The sequence below is a fragment of the Microtus pennsylvanicus genome, chromosome 5 (genome assembly GCF_037038515.1).
Source record: "Microtus pennsylvanicus isolate mMicPen1 chromosome 5, mMicPen1.hap1, whole genome shotgun sequence".
NCBI classification, from domain to species: domain Eukaryota; kingdom Metazoa; phylum Chordata; class Mammalia; order Rodentia; family Cricetidae; genus Microtus; species Microtus pennsylvanicus.
In genome coordinates, this window is record NC_134583.1 from 110,524,462 (window position 1) to 110,545,104 (window position 20,643).

Below are 20,643 nucleotides of genomic sequence, written 5' to 3' on the forward strand. Positions count from 1 at the left end.
ATTATGTGCCAGAGAGGTACCTCCCTCTGTGCTTATCCTTTTACCTTCAGTAATATATCAAGACATTATCCTCATCAGTCAAAATTACAATCTTTTATTCTAATTTCTCTGAAACATTGATACAAGGTTAAAAATTAGTGGATTCAAAAGCTTGATGGGGGATGGGAGATGGGGGAGGGACTTGGTCCTGCCTCAACTGAATGTGCCAAGCTTTGTTGACTCCCCATGGGAGGCCTGTTGGGAAGAGTGGATGGGATTGGGTTGAAAGGAGTTGAGGGGTAGGGGGAGAAGGGGAGGGAGGGGGAACTGTGTTTGGTATGCAAAATGAATAATAAAAAACAAAATAGAAAAAACAATAAAAGCTTATATCTTAAAAAAGGGATTATGAGTCAATTTAAATAGAATATATATAATTGTGAAATTCCTTTAAAATGACCTAGTCAAAATATAGTTCTTTGTCAGCACATTTAAACATTTTTTACTTGTTTTAATGTAATAATATTTTTATTCATTCTTTGAAGAGAATTTCATACAAGGCATTTTGATCTTCTTGACTTCTTGTAATGCTCACTTCATTTTTACTCCTTTGGACATTTAAAAAACAATAGGGAAAAAATCTCTTCCTCCTTCTTTCATGTTTAGTTAAGTATTTACCTGATTCTGTATAAATGTGAATGAACTCAACTGTAGTTGAATCAATTCAACAAGTATTAATTGGTGTTCAATTATGTTGGCTTAATCCATGAAACACGGTCATGCTAAATACCTGAACTGCTCTGTTCATGTCAAACTTATGGCTGTAGTGAAGACCATACAGTGGCTGCCGTTGCTTTAACATATTTAATATTTTATTTTCACATAGAAATGTGAAGTTCTAAGGCAGCTGACAGGAGTTAAGAGTTAAGAATAAAGCTATCTAAGTGGCAGATGACACCTATGCAGGGACTATTAAATCTCTAGGGAATTCACTGGTGTAGCTGAATTGGAAGTAGAGTGAGAGGTGGGTGATGGTGGAGAAATAATAGCAGCAAAGTAAATAGGAAACTTTACAGAGATTAAAAGGAGACAGAGCCCAGCATCTATTCTAAAGGATCCACTTCTAACTGGGGTGCCTATCCACTGAGAAGAAACAGTTACAGACGGCCAGAACCCTTGCTTAAGACAAGTCTCAGAAAATCGGCACAGTACGTTTAGTGACAGACATTTTGAAGAAAGTAAGGGAGGGAGGAGGAAAAAGAGTGCTAAAGGGAGGAATGGAGGAAGGAAAAAGGGGGGTGAAGAGAGGTAAGGAGGAAAAGGAGAGAGAGAGGGGAAGAAGAAAAAGTAGAAGGAGGTGGAAGAGGCAAAGCAGCAGCAGAAGCAACAGACGAAGAAGGAGAAGGAGAAAGGAGAGAAGCGAGGAGACAGTGAGCTGTTCATGGCAACTATACTCATAAATCACAGAGATAGGAGGTATAAGAAAATCCTTTTCTTCTCAACAACCAACAGGATCAGCAAGAATTTATTTTAGAGACCCCTACTGGCTTAGTGACCCTAGAGGTGAGTTCCCTCAGTCATTAGACTATGCTGTATGATTGGACTGGTAGAGTATCACTGGATAAGGAGGAAAACTTTGAGTTAGAGCTCTCCAGAGTTCAGGTACGTGAAAGTCTAGTCTGAATGACAGTTGGGATGGACCAAGTGGACACAGGCTTTGCACAGGTACTCCACAGTGGCATACTGCTCCAGATTCCCATCATGTGATCCCTCCCAGAGACTGTAGAGGTGGAGCTGGCACTGGCCCCAAGGCAGGAAACCTCAAACGGGCTCTGCACTCCTACCCAGATCTTCCTTTCCTTCACATTATACCTTCCTTATTCATAAACCTTAGTAGAGCTGCTTTGTCCTATCCTTTCCTTATCTTACTTTTTAACAGAACTTTCCAGAAAGAGTTTGGGGGTCTTCCTTGCTTCTGTTTTAATTTGTCTGATTGTATTTCTTTACTTCTTTCTGTTCTCTGTTAGCCTGAGCTACCTTCAGGTCTCTTGTCTTTATTATTTCCCCTTCAATTACTGCCCTCCCTTCTGTATTTTCTCCATCACACTAATACTAATACCTGGCTTTACTCAAATTATTTATCCCTGTTCTACCATTAGTAACACATATCATACCATACCATCCTTGCTCCGCTATCTCCCTCAAAACTACTGGATTTGAAGGTGTCATTTTAAAAATAGTTAATTATATTTTCATAGTAGGCCTATCCATAGATCAAGCACCTTCTGTAAATAGCATTTTATTCTTGGACTGGTACTGAGGACCAAGCTGACCTGAGCACTCTGAGTATAACAACTGAGTTCTAGTCACAGTCTTGCAGACAAATGAAAAGCCAATCCTATTATAGTCAAGTTGTACTAGAACACTGAATAATACTCCCACGGAAATGACACAAGTGATTTAAAACATTCAAGCAGTGACATAAATCCTGGCGGACAGGTCCTAATGCAGGAATGCAAGAAATATGAAAAATCAATGCAGCATTGAATCCTCCAAAATTGTTGATTTCACAGAAATTATATTTATTAGGAGAAAATTAGAAGAAATCAAAAGAATTTGAAGAAATGCTTGTAAGAATGTTCAATAAAATAAATGGACCTCAAATTCCTAAATGGATCCAAATAGAACTCAAATAGTTTAATGAGAAAAAGAAGTCAATATAGAGTATGGGCCTGGAATTCAACACAAAGAAATACTTTAAAATTCAAATTGAATATTGAAAATAAAAAGTTTAATAAGTCAAATAACTCTGTGGAATGCTTCATCAATAGAGTGGGTAAAATGGAAGAAAAAAATACAAGTTTGAATAGAATGAGGACAAATTATGACATCCAGAAAGTGGCAGACATACATTAATAAGAAAGTACAAATGGGACAAGAGATATCTATATTACATTATGTATTTATATTTATAAATCATTATCATAGAAGAAGTACAAGCTAAAGGACTCAAAAACACATTTAATTACATCACAGCAGGAAATTCTCTAAGCCCAGTGGAAAAGATGTGGCAGGGATTTATAATATCAAATAGACAAGACCCAGAAAAAAAATCTTCTCATACCATATTACAGACCTATGATAAAGATGAACTTTCTTTCATGATAAAAATCTTGAATTAAAAATTGAATAGAAAGAACATATCTCAACACAAGAAAGGCTGTGCTTAAAACACTTAAAACAGCATTTCACTGAAATCAGGAACAAGACAAGAACGTTTACTTTCTCTTACTCAGTTCAGTTATTGAAAACTTGGATAGAGCAATAAGGAAGGAAAAATAAATGTGATACGCATAGGAAAAGAAGCCAAGTGGTCCTTATTACAGATAACACAATCCTGTACAAAACACCCTAACGGCTTTACTAGAACTTCTTTAACTGATGAGCACTTGCTGCAAAGAGACAGACTACAGAATTAGTGCACAAATCAGCAGCCTTACTCTGATGAGAAAGACATCAGACGAATAATCTCCTTCATAGGGCTTCAAAAAGATAAGCAAGAGAAAACTTAGCCAAGGCAGAATTAAAGGATATTGGGTCACCCACCCATCCCCAGTAGATAGGTCTGCATCACAGTTCCTGAATCTATGGCTTGAGAAGCATTGCTAAGAGAGAGAGCATAAAGACTGTAAAAGCCAAAAATACCAGAAAGTCAGCTGTTGAACCACCTTTCCTAGAAATAGCTGAATAAATGGGATTGGAGCAATGGCAATATTGTTGGGCATGTTACTGGGGAAGGGAGAAAATTAATTTCATGGGGTTCTACTCCTAGGCAAAGAACTTTAGGCAACTCCAAATGCTCAGCTCTGAAGTCATATACAGACAAGCAACACATATGGATTCAGAACATTATTTATATATCTGTGAATACACACACACACACATAAATATGTATGTGCATGGCAAGAGTAAAAGAAAAAGAGGCTATCAATTTTAGAGTGAGCAGGAATGAGAGGAGTTGGAGAGAAGGTACTTGGGAGGTACTGGAGGAAGGAGAGGGAAGAGGGAAAATGATGCAATTCTTTTTTTAACTAAAAAGAAAAAAATTAAAACTGAAAAAAATAGAGGAAGATGCTAGATGGAAATATCTCTTACGTTTGTTCATTAACACAGTTAATACAGTAAACATGGTAAAATTTCTAACAGTGACCTGAAGATTCAATGAAATTGCAATCAATACTCCAATGGCATTCTTCAGAGAACTAGAAACACAACCCTAGAATTCATCTGGAAGCACAGAAGATCATGGATAGCCAAAATAATCCCAGGCATAAACAACTCTGGAGGTATCATTATACCTGACTTGCATCGTAGTATAGGGCAATCGTAACAAAACCAACATGGTATTAGCATTAAAAACATATAAAAGATCAACGGGAAAGAACAGAGTCCCCAGAAGTAAAACAGTACAACTCCAGTCAGAAATACAGCTTGGAGAAGAGGCAGCCACTTCTACAAATAGTGCTAGGATACTAGATAACCAGCCATCTGCCGGGGATGAAGCCAGATCACTTATTCTTACCAAACACTAACATCATTAAAAATGGATCAAAGACTTTAATGTAAGCCCCCAAACTCTAATACTGTTAAAGGAAAACACTCTATAGGCATAGGTAAGAATTTTTCAAAACAAAAAAATTCCAATGAGAATGTAGAGAAAAGTACCTCAAATACTGATGGTGGGAATGCAACCACAATGGAAATCATAAGGGAGGTTCCACAGAAAACTAAACCAAAACCCAGTAATTTCATATAACACAGATATACTGTTTCTCTTCATACACCCTAAGATCTCTAAATAAAGAGAGCACAGAGAAGCCTATCCATCCATTACCATTTGTAGTAACCAAATTATGGAATCAGTCCTCAGGGTCTGTCAACAGGTGAATGAATAAAGAAAATTCATGCATATATCCAATGGAGCTTGCTAATCCATGAAGAAGAATGAAATCATGGTATCTTTTGTAAAAATGAGTATAAGTAGAAATAATGTTAAGTAAAATAAAAAATAATAATACATGTTTTTACTATTGTGGCCTTAAAATTTCTTAAACATACACAAAATCATATGTTTGTGTGAATGTGCATGTTGTAAAAATAGAAAAGAGATGGGGGAAAAAGGATGGGCAGGGCTCCTAAATTGAGAATGGAGAGAAGGGGTATGAATATTGGCAAAGGACAGGCCATCTTTGAAAGAAACTGTCTTTGTGAAACCCAGAACTGCAATAGCACACTTGAATACATTGGCACAGGAGACCACTTTCTAAACCCCAGTAGCACAGACACTGAGAATTACAATTAATAAATAGGACCTCCTGAAACTGAAAAGCTTCTGTAAAGCAAAGGACATAATCAACAAGACAAAATGGCAGCCTACAGAATGGGAAAAGATCTTCACTAACCCCACATCAGACAGAGGTCTGATCTCCAAAATATACAAAGAACTCAAGAAACTGGTCATAAAAAGAACAAATATTCCAATAGAAAATGGGATACAGACCCAAACAGAGAACTCTCGCCAGAAGAATCTAAAATGGCTGAAAGACACTTAAACGCTCAATATTCTTAGCCATCAGAAAAACGCAAATCAAACAACTCAGATTCCAACTTACACCTGTAAGAATGGCCAAGATCAAAAATACTGATGACAACTTATGCTGGAAAGGATGTAGAGTTAAGGGAACACTCCTGCATTGTTGGTGTGAGTGTAAACTGGTACAGCTGCTTTAGAAATCAGTATGGCAATTTCTCAGAAAATTAGGAAACAATCTACCTCAAGACCCAGAAATACCACTTCTGGGTATATATCCAAAGGATGCTTTATTATACCACAACTGTGCTCAACTATGTTCATAGCAGCATTATTTGTTATAGCCAGAACCTGGAAACAACCTAAATTCTCCATGTCTGAAGGAATGGTTAGGAAAATGTGGTATATTTACACAATGGAGTACTACACAGCAGAAAAAATAACAACACCTTGAATTTTTCAGGCAAGTGGATGGAGCTAGAAAACATCATATTGAGTGAGGTAATCCAGACCCAGAAAGACAAATATAATATGTATTCACTCATAAGTGGCTTTTAGACATAAAGCAAAGAAAAATCAGCCTACAATTCACAACCCCAGAGAACCTAGACCACAATGAGGACGCTAAGAGAGATATACATCTAGCTAATCTACATGGGAAGTAGAAAAAGACAAGATCTCCTGAGTAAATTGGGAGCATGGGGCTCATAGGAGCTGGTAGAAAGGGATGGGGGAGGAAGGAAGAGGAGCAGAGAAAAAAATATAGAGCTCAATAAAAACAATTAAAAATAGTTATATGCCAATACAAATTTTAAAAACAGTTATTTAGCTCACAAAAGCTCCTGACTTCATAGTCTTTAGATCAATAAGCTATCTATGTTATTGGCTATGGGGGATGCTAATGTGAAGAAGACATTATAGATTGGCAATAAATTAAATGAATGTGTAGAGTTAATAAATTCACCTAAATTCATAAAGCACTGTAGATTTCACAATTTTCCAGAAAGTAAAATTAGACCTATCCATTATATTGAAATAACCCTTATCATAAAAATCTATTTCCCTTTTAGCTAAAGGCTATGGACTATTTTCTACTTTATCAACATACACAGAAGGACCATTTTCCTGTTTATGGATAGGAGCCTCTTCTAAACGTGTTTAAGTAAAAGTTTCATGGATGAGTACTACATCTGGGGACTAAGTGAACCGAGTCAGAAGAGAAAGGATGCTTGTTTCTAGGCTCAATGCCCCCTAAACAATATATTAGTCACCTTGTAACAAACAGAATTGTAGAGCCATGTTTGAATTTATTCATGGTTTGTTGTGTTCAGAAATGGTCTCATTTAGCCCAGGCTGGCCACAAACTAGTTCCTCTTATCCTCTTAGGAGGATTTTTTTTATAACTAGAATCACATATGATATTTCCATATTCCATATAGACTATTTGGGTATCGGGGCGGGGGTAGATGAATTCATGATGAATGTGGTATGCCCATTCACTAGGAAAATGGTGAATTTGTCATGGAGAAAACAAAAAGTATGTGTGACCTATATGCTAACTTTGAGATGAACTGTTTTAAACCATTGCAAGATGTATCCAATGTCTTATATTTAGTCTGCCTTTTTCTAGGTTCATATCTAAATTTGGAGGGAAAAAAGTTACTATTTTAAGACAATAATTTTAAATAATTTTCATGAAAAATATATACTTCAATGCATAGAAAAGATTCCTACAAATTCAAAAGATATGTATGATTATAGTTGTATTTGCTATCCTTCATGTAGCCTAGATTATATCACAGTTATTGATCTATAATTTAATATATATTATATATGAAAAAGATGAATTATCTCCCTCATCAAGATACAGCTAGATTTTACTACCTGGAATTTCTGCTTAGAAACTAGCTTTGTTGACACTAGTATCTTCTTTTCTTCTTTCATGAGTCATGTGTCTCTCTGCCAGCAGTCTGTCCTTCTGTATTGCCTAATATTACCCTTTCTTGGTCTCCTTTCTAAATGTTAAACTGTACCCATGCTTAACAGCAGTTCACAATTGATCACGTACACATTACAAGCTGGGATCCACATATGAGAAAGACTGTGAATTTTTATCTTTCTGGGTATGGGTGACCTCACTTAATAGTATACATTCTGTCTATAAAATTTCCTGTAAATTTTATGATTTAACTTCTTTACATCTGAATAATATTCCACTTTGTATGGATAATGCATTTTCATTTTCTATCCATCAGCTGATGGACATGTTGGCTCCACTTTGTGGTATTGTAAAATAGAGCAGCAATTAAACATGGATGTGTAAATATTGCTGCAGAGGGATATGGAGTTCTCTGGGCATTTTCCCGGAAGTGAGTGGCTGGGTCACATGGTAGCTCTATTTTTAATTGTTTGTGGAGCCTCCAAACTGATCACCATAGTGGCTATATTTGTTCCCATCTCACTAGCAGTGAATGAGGGTTCCTCTCCCCGCACATTCTTCCCAACACTTGATACTCATTTTGACTGGGGTGAGGTGGTATCTCAAAAGGAGTCCTTGTTTCTACTCTGTCATAGAATTTTTCATTTTTGTAGTGAATAAACCAGAAAAAAATGTAATTGACAGTAAAAGTGTAAAACCCCACGTGAAGATCCACAGCCTCAGAATGGCCATTCCAATGGTGTAGAAAAGTTCACTGCAACGCATAAGAGATTGGGACTACCCATGTACTTGTTTAGTGGCTACCTTCATCTAGCTGCGGTAGGGTTTCATCTGTGCATTTATTATAATAAAGGGATCTAATAGAATGAAAGAAAAGAAACGAGTTGACAGTATCTTTGTTCTGTACCCAGTTAGGCTCCATTAGTGTCTTTTGGACTGAACTTTCATTATTTAGCTAAATATGCCTTTCTCTCCCTTAGGAATCAACACTGTGAATCACAATTATCTTTTATGTTTTTTTCCTAATGAAAGCGAATAGATAATTCCACAGTGAATATTATGCAAGGGGGAGTTCACTAGACAAAGGCTCTGTCAAAATGAGGCGAACTTTAGGCTGCCCAGCAACTCCACGGCTGCTCCACTTCACTGCGGTGCGGGTTTGCAATTCCTCTTAAAATGTCTTTATCTTACTAGGGGCTTCCCTTTGGAGTTAAGCTCCTCTTCTTTCACAGTGATGAAACAAAACCCTGGTGACCGAGCACTGGGTTTATCACTTCATTTATTGCTTAATCATCTCGGTCTATTTTGTTTCCAGTTGCTTTACAAGGTCCTCCATGCCTGCTTGCCCATAAAGTGCATACCAAGGAAGCTGCAAAAATGCTGAGCCAGTGTCCTGGACCCATTTTGAAGAATACAGGAACTCTGCTACACACATGTGGCCTCTGGGAATAGGATGGTTGTTGCAACTCACGGAATCTAACTTCAGGATTCAAAAGCAGGCTTGGACTTACAACAGGAATGAGAGATACCCAGAGAACACCCTTAGGCAAGCGCCAGCTTCTCATTTGTCCATTTAGAATATTCTGGTTTAAAGCGGGTATGGAGCACATGGCTGTGACCCGGTGCTCTGCACTGAAAACCATTCCTGAGAGTCTGGCTTTGCAGTTTAGAAGAGAAACGGGTAAATAAGAGGAGGCTCCTTCAGGTTCCCACAGGTTAGCATAGGGAAGATTGGAAACTGTTTTCCATCATTTCTCAGAGTAGATCAGAAAATCAAAAGCTTTAGTGGTTCAGGGAAATCTAATAGCATCTTTCACTGAAGGTCACTGGCAGACCTCAGGCTTTTACTCTGAGAGAAGAAATGTGGCTTAGCAATGGGGGAAGAAAAGAGAAACCATTCTAATATAGTTCCTCTGTATTAACACAGCTGGAACTAGAAATGAAGATGACTACTCTGAGTGTATTTTAACAACACGTGACAATTATCCTTACAGGAAAAATAACAACATTGAAATACAAAATACATAATACAAAATTCCAAAGACACTATGTTATGCTCCTGCGGTAACTGTAGTTCTTTTAATGGTTACAACCTCTTGAGGGACTCATTCTATTATTATCTTAACAGAAGAGGAAACTGAAGCTCAGGAGAGTTAAATATATGACTAAGCACTCACAGGTGGTAACAGGAATTCCCAACATCTAACCACAGATTTTTAACATGTTTCATTATCTGATTATCTTTCTTCTACAGACATTTTTGCCACCAAAATAGGAATGGTGAAATATTTAGAGAAAGGGGGAATCTGAAAGTTTGACAAATCAATATACATAGCTGAGATCAGTATCACAGCCATTCTGTATTGTTTAGTTCAGGTTCTTGAAAAAAATTGAAAATAATATATTATTTCTCTCTGTGTGTATATTTGTGTGCGTTGTGTGTACCTGTGTGTATGTGTGTGGTGTATATGTGTGTGCTGGTATGTGTATATGTATGTGTTTTGTGTGTATATTTGCGTGTGTTGTGTGTACCTGTGTGTATGTGTGTGCTGTGTATGTTTATATGTATGTGTTTTGTGTGTATATTGTATGTATATGTGTGTGCTGTGTATGCATGCATGTTGTGTATGTGGGGCACACACATACCACGGTGTTCTTGCGAGGTAAAAGGAGAATTTCATGGAGTCAGTTTTTCCACATTTAGGTGGGGATCAAATTCAGGTTTTAGACTTTTGCAATTTTTTTCCTGCTGAAGAAAGAAGTCTCAGTGAGGGACTCCAGAACAGATTAGTCTCTGGGCCTGTGTCTGCGGATGGTTCTGTTAATTGAGGTGGGAAGACCCACCCACTGTGGGTGGCACCATTTCCTAGGCAGGAACTTCTGCCCGAGTACTGCTGGAGAAAATGGAAACCAGCATGCATGCATCGACTCCCTTCCCTGCTCTGTGCTTTTGCCAGTGGCTGTAGCATCAAAGCTGCCTACGTTCCTGCTGCCTTGATTTTCCTGCAATGGTGGACTGGAACTTGGAATTGTGAGCCAGATAAATCTTCTCTCCCCTAAATTGTTTTCGTCATAGCAGCTGGAGAAGCAACTAAGACAGGAACATATTGACTGCTTTTGATTCACGGTAGTAGTTGGAAAATCTAAAACATTTGTTCAAGCTGGAATGGAAGCTGGAATGGCAGAAAAGCTTCTAAGTTAAAAACAAACAAACAAACAAACAAACAAACAAACAAAATTGTCGTTTTGGGCAATAGCAAAAGTTCTCACTGTATGGACTTCTGCCATTTCCAAAGCATCATCTTGACGCTTTTCCTGTGAGATATGAGCCACCCTGTGCTCTTCGCCCAGAGCAGCTGTAAAGGCAGGATTATAAACTGGACATGAACTTGAGATTATAAAGCAGGCTTCAAATGAAAGGTTGACCGTTCCAGCGAGCAGTGTGACCGTGAGTGTCTGAGTCCTTGTGCTTAGGGTTCACAAGTATTTGCTGTAGCTCTGCGTTCATCCTGTTTTACCTGCACACCAGTCTTCCTCTTCCATGCCCCAAACTGCTCTACTTTGTCTAGGGTTTAATCTTATTCTCTCTTTGAAGCAAACTGTGAATCCCCAAAGCCAGGAGCAATTTTTCTAATTAAACTTTTAAATCTCCCATAAATTGTTCAGAAAAAGAATAATAATGCACGAAAATAAAGCTTTTTTGTCCCCCTTATATTTTGTCCTTATATTTTAGCTAAGGATAGTTTATAGGTACAGGAAATTTTAGGATTACAGAATAAATTAATATTTAGTGCAACAACCACCAACGTTGCCAAGTTACAAAGTTGTTTGTCTGACCCATGGGCAAATCTATTCTGAAAGCGGGTGCCTCAGAAAAACAGACGTGGGGTTGATTATGGATGTTACTGTAAAGCAACGAGATACGTTTTCACTTATGACTTTTAAAACCAATCTCACTGTTTTATACCTTGCACATTAAGATACATTAAGGCATTCTTTAATTACCTGATAGTAGTATGTATGTATATCATATGTTGTGTACATATGATATACATACAAGTGACATTGCAAGCAGAACTGGTTTTCTGAGAGTAAGCACATCGTACTGAACACATTACAAAGCTCATTGGCTAAGAACATGGATGAAAAGCATGGCTGACGGCAGATCACGGAGAGGAGACTGGACTTCAAACACATTTTAAAGTTCTCAGGACACTCTCATCTCCACAGAAACAAAGTTATTCAGAAACTGTCGACAGAAATACTCTTGCACCTAAACTAACCTAAACTGACAAACGAGAAGTTAGGAAATGCTAAAATGAACAGCTTGGGAATAGCTCATGCAAGAGGCCAGAGGTGTGTTGTGTATATCAAGTAGTAACAATTACAAAATTTTTACTTCTTTTAGAACATGGAGCTCAAAATTTCAAATTTCTGAACTTCTCAAATCTCATTGGAGAGTTTATGATCACATACTTGAGGAATGTTTAGGATACTACATGCAACTTATAGGGTTATTTTATAACATATTTTGTCTTTAAAAACTGTATTTTCTTCTATATGATTAAGTGTCCCTAAATTTTGTGACTATTCCTTTGTACCTCTGACATATTATTCAGAGAATTTTCTAGAAGCTTTCATTTTTCAAGCCATTATTAAGTTTTTTAACTTGAAGTTGTCTCACCACTGTCTTCAAAGCTATTATAAAGTAGTTTCAATATTACTTCACAAAATAAGAAACTTGGGCTATTCTATAGAAATCCACAGATGTAATGCTTTTTGTCCATTAAAGCAGCTATTTTATTATCTATAGTCTTTATTAAAGATTTTGTTTTTAATTTTATTGATGTGTATTTGTGTGTGCATGTACACACATGTGCAAGAGAGAACATTGTCTGTAGAGGGTAGGCGAGGTCATAGCATCACCTGGAGGTGGAGGTCAGTATGGGTGCTGGGAGGTGTGTGTTCCTAACCACAAGGCCATCCTCCCCTCCTCTGCCCTTAGTCTTTAAACCTGGTTTTAAGGGAAGCCTCCGAATCATGTTCTCCTGCAATGGTTCCCAGTCTTCCTCATGCTGTGACCCTTATGTTGTGGTGATTCCCATACATAAAATTATTTCACTGTTACTTCATAACTGTAATTTTGCTACTATTATTGGTTGTAATGTAGGATATCTGATATGTGACTCAAAGAGGTTGTGACCCAGAGATTGAGGATCACCCCTCAAGGAATTCTGTTCTTTATATATATGGACTATGGACCTGTTAATCCCACAAAACATTTTCCTCCCAAATTGGCTTTGGGGCTGGTGTTTATCACAGCAGCAGAAGCAAACCAGGCCAGGCTCCGTTAGTTAGTCAGCAAAATTCAGAAAGCAGGAAGATTTACCTGACTGCCTGTCTGTCTGCTGGACCCTTACTCGAATTTTCTACCCATAATCAACAACCATGAGATCCTCCCAGATACAGTGGCACAGTTTGGATGTTTAATCAGAGCCCATGTTACAGGAAGGATAACGCAGATTTGGGGGTGCACACCTTAGTGCTAAGACCTTTCCTAATACTCCAGCAAATGACATCTTTCCTTGGGTCACAGCCAGGGAGCACAACAGCAACACAAACAAAGATAAAAATAGCTCTGGGTCAGTTGACTTTTATGGAAGGGATTCCTCCTGCCCTCGGTGGGGTGGCAACAGTAACTGTTGACTGCACTTCACACAGCGCTGGGGAGTTCCTAACATACTGTACTAGCATCTCCTATCAGGGACTCCCTCACGCTCAGCAGAGAGAGGCGGAGGTGAATCTGGGTCTCGAATGCAGCTACCCCAGTCACCAGGACATATTTCCTCCCTTAATTTTTCTTGCAATGAGTTGGTTTTAAAATTCCTATTTCAAACAAATGCAAAATAGAGTTATGTTCTCATGTAGTTTATACCACATTCATACACCATGCTTCATACAATATGTTCAACAAATGAAGAAAATGTCATCGGTCCCATCACGTGTATCTATTTATTATCTAGTGAACTAAATTACATTAAATATAAATAATGTAAAATAAACTACATAAAACATTCAAACCATTATCACTATAAACTAAATAGGTGCTTACAATTGTAGAATCACAAAATTACTCCCACTACACTTATCCATATATATAAAATATATACATATATGTATATATATATATATTCCAGTTTCTTTTTCTGGGTTTACATTTAAATTAATTTAATTGTAGAATAATTAAGTTAGTAAGCACTTATCAGAACTCAGGAAGGAATTAAAAAATCATAGACAATGGGGGGGGCAAAAAGTGATTTACAACTTCTCAGTAAACTAATGTGGTTAGCATTTATTCACTACAAAGAGTTTTCTAAAAAGCAATTTGTTTGGACTCCTCTGGCTGCATATCTTAGCTGATTTGTTAAGCAATCTCCGACAGGCCTGCACAAGGCTGCTCCTGGGTTAGTGCAACAACGGTTACTAAGAAGACGTGAAAGAGGGAAGGAGAGAGAGAGAGATCTGAGGCTGGGGAAACACACGAGGAGGAAGAAGGGCTTTGAAAAGCACTTAAGGAAAATTCACCTACCAGCTCTACTCGTCCGAAACCTCCGACTCCGAGGGTGTCGATGATGTTGAAATCAGACAGCTTCAGGTTGGCGAAGAAGGCGGCTTCGGCTTCATATCTGGATTTTTTGATGTGAAAAAATGGAAATTTCTTAGAGGTGCAGACACGAGTACCAGGTATGAGTGCACTGGAAAGGCATGGCTGCGGCACAGGCTTTACCCGCGTCAACTCCATTCTGCTTTTAGAGTCTGCGTTTTCTCACACTCATACTCTTTAGGTCCCAGCTGTACAGAATAACATAGGCTTGCACTTGTTTTTGCAAAGCAGAGACAGACAACACAGAGCATCCAGTGCCTGCCAGCCAAGTGACTGATAAGCGCGGTAACAAACCAGTCACATCTTGGTGTTTTTTCTACGCGTCTTCTTGCGAGCATGGACTGTCTGAGTTGCTCTCTTTTGGATTTGTTTTGGATGTGTTGGGTTTGCTTGGTTTGGTTTTTGCTGTGCAGGTTTTAGATAGCAGTTTCTCATTAGCTCCCCTTATCCACAGATTGGCAGTGTCTTCTATCAGTACTTATCAAGAGTGGCAGGATCCAGAGACAAGCGGGGGCGTCCCTGGAGTGAAATCCCAGCTAGGTCTTAGGAAAACAGATCCGAAAACCTGAGAACTGAGGTGCAAATGTCTGCAATGGATGATCCCAGGAGCATATTCACGTCCCTGATAAAGGTCTTTCCTCCACTTAGATCTACTCACGGACTCTCTGCTAGCAAGCCCCGTGTCTTTATGTTTGCAAGGTTTTTATATGAGTGGTGAGAAGCGGGGACTAGCATCCAAACCTAACTGCACACGTGTCAATCTGACGCAGGCAAGAGGCCAAAATACGCTTCTACCCAATGAGAAGACAGTATGCGTTGCCTAAAATATCTCCTGGTTAAAGGCCTTGCTGTTTTTAGAAAGGGCAGGAAGGCTTAAAGATGAAGAGGATCGGCCCACTGACTAAGCTAGGTCAGGACCACATTCAGCTGTCTCAAAACTGAAGTGCTGAAATCCCTATGTATGACCTTTGACCTTCAGGCCAATAGGATTCAATCTAGTACTGTACTATGTGCAGACATGGAGAATATACTTGAGGAAATATACTCGAGGACACAGCTTTGATCATTTTCTATACAGTCATGGCACCTTCTGTGTTATACTCTATGGCATTTTTTGTTACCCTATTGTAATCAAACAAACCTTTAAAAGTTGTTAGACCGCAAAGCACATGTAACAGCTTCTTAGACGAGCTTTCAACCCTCTTCAATTTACAGTTACAGTTACACTTTTACAAAAAGTCCCTTGTTGATAGACAACTCAGAGTGGGTGAAAACAAGCAGAAAAATACTAGTCTTCATTTGCTTATTGTGTGAGTTCAGCTACTTTGAATCAGACTCTATAAACAAAGCTGGTGAATCCAAGAGTGTTTGAAAGTTCTCACATTAATGACAAAATCCAAAGGTCACCAGAGTGGTCCAGGAGCTGGTGAGCGAGACCGGAACATAAGGGACAAATGCGCATTTCTAACATTCCAACTGCCATCTGCTTTGGGAAAGTTAAACTCCATCCCATTTAATGAGGCAGTGGCAGAGTTGACTCCAACAGGTGCTTAAAAGGACATCTGTTGAGATCAGACTCCATGAGGGTTTATATGTGGTCAAATATTTCCTGGTCGTCTAGATAAAAATGAAACGACTGAGAAATTAAACTTATGCCCTGGCAGTGTTGAAGCATGCATGGACAGCCCATATATGGCAGCTCTGCTGAACTTGTCCTTACTGGGTTTCATGGTCTAAGCTGATGAGAATGACTGACCAGGTCTCTTCCTCAATGGGCATCAGATCTCATTGCAGATGGTTGTGAGCCACCATGTGGTTGCTAGGAATTGAACTCAGGACCTTTGGAAGAGCAGGCAGTGCTCTTAACCGCTGCACCATCTCTCCAGCCCAAAGATGGCTTAACAGGCCCGCATCCCTAATAGCATTGCTCCAGTTTTTGATTTTCGTTAAACAGAACAACAAAAAACACCTTTTATAAAAACATGGAGTTTTAAAAACATTTTTGAAACCTTCCTATTCATGCTATTTTATCAGCCTCATAAAACAAACATGAAAAAGATCTGAAAGGAAAAATTTAAACAGTGGCCAGTTCTAACTTCATCCAGTTGCTGAATTTTTAAGACATCACATCAACTGCTGGCCCATTAATCAAGACCTTTGCTGTTTCCTTTAGGTTTTTGCCTTGTTTGGCTTTGTGTACTTTTGAGACAAGGTCTTTTTAAGCAGGGGCTGCCTTTAAATCTATGGTCCTCCCTCCTGCTTTAGCTTCTCCAGAATTGCGATTATGTATATGGACTACAAGATTTGCATATTTTATATTTTTATTAATCTAAAATATGATGTGGAATATAACACTTTACTAAAATGTCATGTCAGTACTAATATAACCACATATTTGTAACAAGAACATCTTTGAATAATAATGTGTTTTCTGGATGTATAGATCTCAGGTGTACAAAGGGCACACTCAGACTATTGCATTACCGTCTTATATCTGTTTAATTTATGACATTACTACTTAAACCCTTGAATAGTCCCCAACATTCAATTTGGCCTTGTAGTAGGCTGAAATGCATCAAAATGAGTGAGGTGATTCCAGCATTGGCAGAACATCAAAGCTCCCTGAGGTCTTTCAAAAGTAGTCAGAGCCATGCTATAACCAAATGAAACAACTATTTCTAGGACTTTTGGTACCAAAAGTCTTCATTTTGTGAAACTACCAGTGACTCAATTCATAATCAGTGATGAACCCCAAAGGTCTAAACATTCTCAAAGCTCCAACCAGTTCCAACAGCAGCTTCTGAGTCCGAGTGAGAATTAAATTAGACCAGAGAATCAGGGGTGGTAGAACCTGGCATGAAGTTTTGGCTCCTGAAATTTTGGCCCTCCATCATCAGATGAACAATTGTTCTGTAATGGCTAGCAGCTTAAAATATTAGCAAATAAATAATTAGGGCCAGCGAGATGGATCAGTTGGATCAGAACAGATCTGATCAGATGCATCAGAACAGTGCTTGCAAAACAAACCTGACAACCCTAGTTTAATTCCAAGAACCACTTCTAAAAGTTGACCTTCTATCTTCACACATAAATGTCTATACTCACCCAGGACATACACACACATGCATGCATATACACATGCACATAAATGCACACACATGCATACATACATACACCAATAAATAGCTCATACAAAGTAGAAAGATTATGATGTTCTTAAGCATGCTTACCTATCTTGTTGGTCACTAAAAGTATTTCAACTAACGAGAGGGATATAGTAAATTTTCTCTGAAGTAGCAGATATTTTTCTTTAGTTATGAAAATCCATTAGCATATATATATTATATATATATATATGTTCCCACTCACTAGAAACACTGTGATTACTGAAATCATCATAATTACACTTTGCTAGTCTTTATTAATTACTCTGCTATTACAATGTTCCCTGATGATATGATCTTAATATTGATGAGCTATATTTTAAAGGAGGCTTGCTCTTTCACTCTCTTTCTATTTGTGTCAGGGGCTAATTCTTGGACAGTTCAAACCATACAGAGGCTCTTTATCTTTTCTGACCCAAGGAATGCTATGAATTACATATTACTTTAGATGTGGTCACTTTTTTTCTCATTTAGATTTATTAAAGAGTAGTAGCTTCATCCTAGAGACTTTTCACATGTTCCTTTGTGAACCAACAACTTTTAAACATGAACAAGGTTGTGTGAAGGATTTCTAAAGATGCTCAGCTGTGATTTTCTTTTTGGTCTTTTACTTTATTGTCCCCAATGGGAGGGATATAACCATTCTTTCCCTTGGGGTTTTATCTCAATGATCTTCAAATTTCATTAGAGCTGATAAAGTTTAAATGAGAAAGAAACTAAGTAAATAGTTATTTATCAAATATTTTTTTATCAAAAACAAATTGTGTCCATTCTAAGTTTTTAGTTAAACTGCTGTGGGGAGGCTCGGGTACAAGGAATTAGGTATGGTAATGTGTTCACATGTTGTACAGTGTTAATGGGAAGGCAGTTGCCCAGTGTTTAATAGAAATCCATTTTAGCAACATGTATAGTCCTCAGTGTTTGGTTACTTATACTATAACAGGGCTATAAAATATATTCTCTAATTGCTCTAAAGTTAGTGTGAGCCACTCACTTAAAATTATTATTATTAACTTAGTAATGGGGTGAAACTTATGGACATGTTTCTCCAGAAAAGTGCAAATACTGGTATACAAGTTTCAGTTACATTGATCCAAAGCCTATAAACACATAAATAGATCAATAGAGCACAAATAGAGTTTAGAGTATGGTTTAGAGATGGAGTATATGCTTAGCAAGTCTGAGGCTCCAGTTTCAATTTCCAGCAAACATATAAAATGAATAAGCAAAACTGTAACAGACAAATAAAAAAGAAAAAAATGTCTATACAAGACACTACGTGTTTTGAGTGAGGCAGGCAGAAAGAATGTGTCATTTCGCAGACATTCCTGATGATAAAATTCCTGAGGGTCTGTAGCGATTAGAAACAATAGAGTATTGTTAATCCTTACATGCGACTTGTTAAACCGTGAACTGTCAGACCGTTACGACCTGCTGGAAAAGAACAAAATTGCCCTGAATTTTACTCCCTTTTCAATTTCCCTTTTATGCCCGCAGGTGTTCCTGAAGTAGTGAAGCTGAAAACCCAATGGTGTGGAGGTGAGACCAGGACACGCAGCCTGGACCACCCGCAATTCTCTCGCCCCTGCCTCTTCCTCTCCTCCTCCTATGAGCGCTCATTTGCACTTATTTTACTTGTATTTCTTAGGCAGCAGATACTAGTCTTTACATTTCCAGTTCTTCCATTCCTAGCAGCCTGGAGTCAGAACAAGGAGTTCCTTACTAACCATCACAGCTGCTTCTGGTTCTCACGGAGCATCTATGCAAATTACTGCAATTTTTGAATTAAAAGAAGTGGATGCGACAGCTCATGACTTATTATTAAACTAGTCAACATGTTTCTCTGTGTCTCAGAAACTGGATAAGTGATTCATCCAGAAACAAACTTATGGGACTTACCACTACTTATTTTTCTATTTATAATTATAATGACAAATATTTATACATCATTTGATAAAGCAGACAAAATTATGTATACTTTTAAGTAAAGGTGAAGTGACCAAAATATAGTACGAGTAATTAAGAACCATTTGAACAAAGTGAATATGACCCTGTTTGTTTTAATTCACTTTATCTGCCATCAAACTAACTTGAGAAATCTGATCCCCAGAGGAAGACTATCCAAGGCCTCAGAATCTCTGGATCCACACACAGATTACATTTCTTGGCTTTGCCTGGACTCATCTGCTCTTGAGTGCATTTATATTGCTATTGAGTTCCGGTTTAGCAGTTCTTGGGGAAAATCTATAAAAATAAAGTGTTTCAGTAAACATGGATGTATTCTAATCAATAACTAAATTATATCCTTCTGTGCGTCTAATAACAAGGGATATAATCAGAAGAAAATGTCTACTTGGGATTCAATAATGACATAAGAGAACACAAGAGCTAAAAGACAAAAGCCCATGACTTGTGGTTCTGTCTCTGTCCATGACTTTGACCTTCCAAATCTTCATATCTTTGATGTTGAGGTACCCTTAGAGATATTGAAGATGGACACACAGGCAAATATGTGTGAATTCATTGTGAGTTCAAGTCAGAATCCAAGCTCTCAAAGCCACCAGGCAAGTGTCTAAGAACTATCTGCGCACATTTTGCATGCCATAAGAGATCAGTGGAATTTACAGATACATTTATACAGAAGTATGTTTTCAAGGAGTGAGATGTTTCAGAAATGGGATTGACAGATAGAAGACACAGCCTTGGTCTATGATAAATATAAACTATAACACTGGTCATGTGGATTTAATTGCATACAAAATATGTCATGGTATACTAGTTTCTGACTTCATAGAGCTTAGTGTGTTGAATAGTTTGTGTGGTAAAATAAACAAAAATGTAGTAAAAAATTATATTCACACATAGAGAAAGCAGCATCAAAATGAGAACAACGGTGCTTACGTACCTACTTAGCACAGATAGAATTTGAATTTGAACCACAGGTAACTCTGTGTTACAGTGCAGCTTAAACGATGTACAGGTATAAAGTATCAGGAGCTACATATCATACACCCTTGATTCTTAAATATTAGAAGTTAAACAAGTATAGTAAGTAAACATGGAGTATCTTTATAAACAAGTTATCAGCCATCTCTTATTTAGCTGCCATTTTAAAAGTATATTTTGAAATTAGGCATGAAAGTAACATTTTTTAATACATTGAGAGGAGAGTAAATGATTTTGTAGGCTGTTAGTAATGAGAGCTATTTTATTGTTGAATCATGTTTTTTAAATAAAAATTATAAAAATTTTCTTTTATTATATAGAATTTCCAGAAGAAGCCTTAAGAGTAAGAAATATTACTCTAAAA

At 37.7% G+C, this 20,643-nt stretch overlaps 1 protein-coding gene across 3 annotated transcripts in view; it reads right to left on the reverse strand.

Annotated features, from left to right (window-relative positions):
• Prkg1 (protein kinase cGMP-dependent 1) overlaps window positions 1-20,643 on the reverse strand; it is a 1,110,483-nt gene that overhangs the window by 33,764 nt on the left and 1,056,076 nt on the right. For all 3 annotated transcript variants that reach the window (XM_075973828.1, XM_075973826.1, XM_075973829.1), the window contains one exon: window positions 14,095-14,191. In XM_075973828.1, coding sequence (XP_075829943.1) covers window positions 14,095-14,191 — 97 coding nt within the window. The remainder of the gene's footprint in view (window positions 1-14,094; window positions 14,192-20,643) is intronic.